The sequence below is a fragment of the Rhinopithecus roxellana genome, chromosome 2, assembly GCF_007565055.1.
Source record: "Rhinopithecus roxellana isolate Shanxi Qingling chromosome 2, ASM756505v1, whole genome shotgun sequence".
Taxonomy (NCBI): domain Eukaryota; kingdom Metazoa; phylum Chordata; class Mammalia; order Primates; family Cercopithecidae; genus Rhinopithecus; species Rhinopithecus roxellana.
Genome location: NC_044550.1, coordinates 134862726 through 134868087, shown reverse-complemented (window position 1 = coordinate 134868087; position 5362 = coordinate 134862726). Strand labels below are relative to the sequence as shown.

At 68.6% G+C, this 5362-nt stretch overlaps 1 protein-coding gene across 1 annotated transcript; it reads right to left on the bottom strand.

Moving 5' to 3' along the window:
- Nucleotides 1-1068: 1068 nt before the first annotated feature.
- On the bottom strand, nt 1069-4574 carry NKX1-1 (NK1 homeobox 1). The gene is made up of 2 exons (XM_010375343.1): nt 4112-4574; nt 1069-1952 (listed from the first exon to the last, which is right to left on the bottom strand). Exons 1-2 carry the CDS (start codon nt 4572-4574, stop codon nt 1069-1071), a joined length of 1347 nt encoding a protein of 448 aa, XP_010373645.1.
- Between the last annotated feature and the right edge of the window lie 788 nt (nt 4575-5362).

Below are 5362 nucleotides of genomic sequence, written 5' to 3'. Positions count from 1 at the left end.
TCTGAACCCTCCCCATGTCGCCCTTCCCCGCTTGGAAGCATCAGCTTTTGCATCCACACTGCCACCTAGCCCTGGCGCCTCTGGCCTCCCTGAGCCCAGCTCATGCGAACACCAAACCCACAGGGCTCCCAGAGCCTGTGCGGGGAATGTAGGGACCGTTTCCAGCGTCGCTGGAGGAGAGGTGGCCACACCAAGAGGGAGCACTCGACCCGACTCTTGGGGGCCGGGCTCTGAATGGGCTGGGACGCTCTTGGGCAGGTAGCTGCGCCCCCGGCCAGCCCCTTCTTGCGCCGGGTTAGCCCCTTCTCCTCCCCGGGGAAAGCAGGCAGGTGCTCCTTCCTCCAGGCAGTACCCGAAACTGACACTGCCCCCAGGCTGACACGCCCAGACCGGTGCTCCCTTGCGGGGATGTGGACCAGGGGAGTGGGACCGGAGTAGGCTGCAGGGGTGGGGAGCAGGAGGCAGAAAATGCTGCGCCCCCAGCTGCGGTCCCACCAGCTCAGTGGCTAAGCGGAGAGGCGAAGAGGAAGCAGGTGGTCACTTTCCGGGACCTGTGATCTTCTTTCTTGGGGCTTGGGGGGCGGTAAGGGAGGGGACGCTGAGATTTGAGTCTCAGCCAGCCTGGCGGGTGAGCCCTTGCACCCATCCCCAAGCCCAGGACGACGGGCAGGCACCAGCAGAGAGGCCTGAATTCTGGCCGGAGGACGCCAGGCCGGTGGGAAAACCAGCTGGAGTCCCGCGCGAGGCCGAACACCCTAGGCGCCTTGGTCCCCACGGGAGAGGATTCATGGGTGGGGTGGGCCGGGCCGGGCCGGGCGGAGGGCGGCGCCGCCGGAACCTGGGAGACTGGGGCGCGGCCGCCTGCGGTTTATTGATTGAGTGAAGTTCTGCAAAGTGCTTCTCAGCGGGCCGAGCCCTCGGGAGCCGCCTGCTCGGTCCCGACGCGCATGGTCATTTATAAATTTAAAACTCTTCCGTAGCAACCGGTTATGTACAAAGTCAACGACTAGAATCGTAGAAAACAGCCGGGCCCGGCGGCGGCCTCGGGGGCGGGGAGAGGCACGGGGCTCAGAGGTGCGGCGCGTAGAAGGCTGGCGCCCCGTAGGTCTGCGAGCCCAGCACGAAGGGCGAGAGCACCGCCGGGCTCGACAGGAACGGCAGCTGCGCGGCGCACACCAGGCCTCCGGGGCCGTGCGCGGGGTACCCAGCCGGGCCATGCATGCCGAGAGGGGCGCCCATGGGCGGTGAAGGGCTGAGTGGGCTGAGGCCACCGGGCAGCCCCGTGCCAGGTCCGGCCCCCGGCCCCGGTCCTCCGCTGCCGCCGGTCGGCGCGCTGGTGTCGGCGCCCGGGTTCTGCTTCTTCCACTTGGTTCGGCGGTTCTGGAACCAGATCTTCACCTGCGTCTCGGTGAGGCTGAGCGACAGCGCCAGGTTGAGGCGCTCGCACACCGACAGGTAGCGCGTGGCCTTGAACTTGTTCTCCAGCGCCACGAGCTGCTCGTAGGTGAAGGCGGTGCGCGCTCGTCGCGGCTTCCCAGATTTGGAGTCGGACCCCGTGCGCTTCCGTTTGGGCTTCGCCGCGGTCGCCGCGCCCTGCGGAGTGGTCCCCGCGCCCCCCGGCGCCGCTGCAGCTCCCGGCGGGCCCGGGGCTCCGGGCGAGTTCCCGCGGGGTCCGGGGACCGCGGCCTCGTCGACGGTGGCGCCGGGGGACGCGTCCGCCTCAGCCGCGTCCGGGCAGCCCGACCCGCGGGCCCCGAGGCCGCCGCTGCCTCCCCGCGCCTCCTCCGCGCCTCGCGCCGCCTCCGTCTCGGGCGCTTCGTCCTCGTCGTCGTCCTCGTCGTCGGGAACCTCGTCCCGGCTGTCCGCGCTAGGGCTGTGGCCGCCGCCGCCGCTGCTGTAGCCGTTAGTGTCGTTGGTCTCGGCCTCCCCTGCCTTGTAGGGGTCGCCGGCATCTGCGGGCGGGAGGAACAAGGACAGGACAGGGCAGTTAGGCAAGGCCCGTTCCCGGATCCCGCCCTTCGCGCGCCCCGCTTCCTCCCCCAGGGTTCCCTCCCGCCTCCTGCTCAACTCCTCCCTGCTTTTTCACCCGCCTCCTCTCTCTCTCCTTCGCTCCGTCGTTTCCTTCCCCTCGGCCTGTCCTTCCTTCCCGCCGCCCGCGTCTCCTCCCGGTCCCTTGTTCGTTTCTCTCTATGGAGAGAGTCCTTCTCGCCCTGCGCTGCCCGTTCTCGCGGCGCCCGACGTTTTTGCTGGAGCGGGGCTGGACCGGTGCTGCGGGCCGGGCCGGGCTGCGGAGATTACAGCGGAGTGGCAGCTCCGATCGATCCGCGGGGCAGATACAAACTTAATTAAACTCATTTTGTGTAATGTACAAACTAGTTAAGGTCATTTAATTTATTTCGGCGTATATTACCCTCCAATTACCGCCGGCGCAGGACCAGCCAATTACCGGGCATTTAATAACAGGTCTGGAGGTGGGGCCGGAGCCGACCGAGAGAACGGGGCTTGGGGGACCCAAATCCTATGCCCTGGCCCCGACCCTACCTCAAGCCTCCAGGCCCTGAGATTCGGTCGCGACGGTCAGCCCCGGCTCCCCTGCCCGCGCCTCGGCCCCTGCGCAGAGTTGCCGTGGGTAGGGCCCTGCTCGGCCTCACCCGGAGGGCTGGGCGGGCAGGCAGGTCCGAGTGGCTCCCCGCAGCCTAAAGGCCCGGGTCGGCCGAGTCTGAACAGCAGCCCCGCATCCTCCAAGCAGAGGCCCTGCAGTGACTGCATTTTCAGTCTCTGAAATTTGGAAGAAAGCATCTCTCCCAGACAGGGTCTTCTATGCCCTGGCACAGGGGGCCTAAGTCAGGAGGAGTTGGGGCAGGTGCACTCCACAGAGCTGCCCAGTGGCGGCCACCGCCTGCTCTCCAGCCAGGTCGGAACCGAAATCTCCGGTAAGAAATGATCAATCGCTCCTGTCAGATTCCTACAGGGCGACTGTGGGTCCCCGCTTCCCTCAGCAGGAGCAGGATCCGCCCCTAGACGACTGCGAGCACCGTCCTAGCCCTGCCCCGGGTGCCTGGCCCCGCTCCCTCCCCGGCTGTGCTATGCGCGCGCCTTCCCGGCTTCAGCGGGATCCCGTCCTTCCGCCCCGTAGGCTCCCCGGAGGTGGAGGCTCTGAGCGCCGCCGCCGCAGAGTCCGCAAGGTCCCCTCCACTCAGCCGGATTTGTTCGCCCTCCATCTCTGCCGACCGGAAGAGGCCCCGCGCAGGTGCGGCCCTCAGCCTCCAGGCGCTGAGCCCGTGGCCGCGGCCCAGCCCCATCTGCCCCGCGCTGTCCTCCCTGTGCCTCGGCGGGGCCGGGAAGTTGGAGGGAGGAGGCGGGGGAGGGGACACAAAAAGCAATCAGGAGCGGGTCGAAGGCAATTCGCGATCAATAGCGGCCCCTAATAAGTGTAATAGGTTTTAATCGAGTAATTATCCGAATTTTGACCCTATAATTTAGATGTTCAGGGGGAGTTTGCAAGGTGCTTGAAAGAGATATGCACGCGCCGTAATGGGATATCGACCCGACCGGGGGCGCGGGCCGCCCCATTACCGGCCGCTTTCCGCCGCTAAGCACATTTCCCCTTAACCGTAATCGAAGGGATTTAATTGTTTTTCCAGAGATAACCAGCGTTTTGTCACAATTAGTCTGATTTGTCCAAAAAAAAAAAAAAAAAAAGAGAGAGAGAGGAGAGAGAGAGAGGAGGGAGGGAAGGAGGCCTCGGGCGGGCACAGTGGGGGTGGGGAGGTCACGGGCCAGCCACCGCGCGCGGCCCCTCGCCTCCTGCACCAACTACCCCTCCAGGCCGGAGACGCGCGGAGGCGAACCCTGGACCTGCCTCACAGCCCTGCAGCCCCTGGGCCTGACCCGGCTGAGCTTCTCCAGAGGAGCCTGGCGATGCGGGCCCTGCAGTCCGGGTCGGACGGAGGCCACGGGTGGGCTGGTGCGGACCCCGCGCTCTGCGAACTTTCCACGGAGCCTCGGCGTGGGCCAGACCCAACTCGCCATGGGGTTCCAGGGTTGTAAACGCGTAGAAGCGGCCAGTCCCCCTGTCCCCACGATCTGGCGCCGGGAGCATCCTACTCACTTGGCGGCTCAGCTCCGGCGGCTCCGACTCCCCCGGCGCCGGCGAGGGCGCGGCGCTCCAGCTCCTCTGCGCGCGGCGGGCGTCCCGAGGCGGAGGGTGCAGGGGCGCATGGGGCCGAAGCGCACGGGGCGCACGCGGCGGGCGCCACTGGGCCCAGCAGCACGCAGCGACGCCTCCTGCTGTTGAACTTGTTGGGGTCCAGGATGTCCAGTACCGAGAAGGAGGTGGGGCGCGGGGGCGCTGCGGGCCGGGCCGCTCCAGCCCCCTCGGGCGCCGCAGGCACAGTGTCGCTGGCCGCGAGCGGCGGGGCTCCAGCGCGGGGAAAGGCCGGCAGCTCGGCGCGCCCGTCCATAGCGTCCGGGACAGCGGCGGCGGGAGCGGGCGGTGCGGGCCCCGAACCTGGCCGAGGAGGCGGTGGCAGCGCGGGAACGTCCCCAGGAGCCGCGGGGCCGCTAGCGCTCATGCCGGCCTTCCGCCGCTCCGGCCACTCGGGCCCTGCTGCCTACTGGGCTCCCATACCTGGCGGCCCTGGCACCGCCACACGACCCCGCGCAGGCGGCCGCTGCTCCGCTCGCTCTCGGCGCCGCGCCCTGCGCTCGGCCGATGCTGCCTTCGCCGCCGCCTTAAGCGCCCGCGGCGCCCGGTCCGCGCATTTATGGCAGCCCCGCCGGAGGCGCCCACGCGCCCACACGCCGAACACACGTGCGCCCGCAGGCGGCCGCGGGGCTCCGCCGCCCTCGTTAGCGCGCGCGCCTAATTGGCTGCGAACGGTCCCGGGCCGAGGAGGCGGGCCCCGCACGGGACACACGGACTGAGCCGCCGGGCCAGACGAACAGACACGCAAGGCCGGAGCCCAGCGCGGTCCGCAGGCGGCTGTAGTGGTCAGCGGCGCGTCGCTGCGCCTCCGCTCGTCCGGAAAGGGCGCACCAGCCTCCTTGGCGAAGGGGGAGGAGACAGCCCTGGCTTTTAAATAATTGCGGGATCAATCTGCTGCGGGGCCGCAGAGACCCCAGGGCGCGCGGGCCAGCGAGCGCCAAGAGTTGGCTGGGACATCTCGGCGCAGGTTGCGGTGACTGGCCCGGCCTCTCCTCCGGGCCCCCGGAGGCCGGGGCCCGGAGCTCCAAAGGTTCCCACAGCTCTGGCGCCCCTCGGCAGTTGGGGTGGGGATGGGGGGAGCCGTTCTCACGCGCGATTCTCCGAGTCTCCGCCGGGTCTGCAGCCCCCTCCCACGCGTTCCGTGGGTCTTGGTCC

Bases quoted from the DNA above. Each gene is read 5' to 3' on its own strand.
- NKX1-1 (XM_010375343.1), bottom strand. From the start codon at position 4,574: ATGAGCGCTAGCGGCCCCGCGGCTCCTGGGGACGTTCCCGCGCTGCCA. The intron at 1,953-4,111 runs GTGAGTAGGATG...TCCCGCCCGCAG, and splicing joins CGCCGGAGCTGAGCCGCCAA to ATGCCGGCGACCCCTACAAG.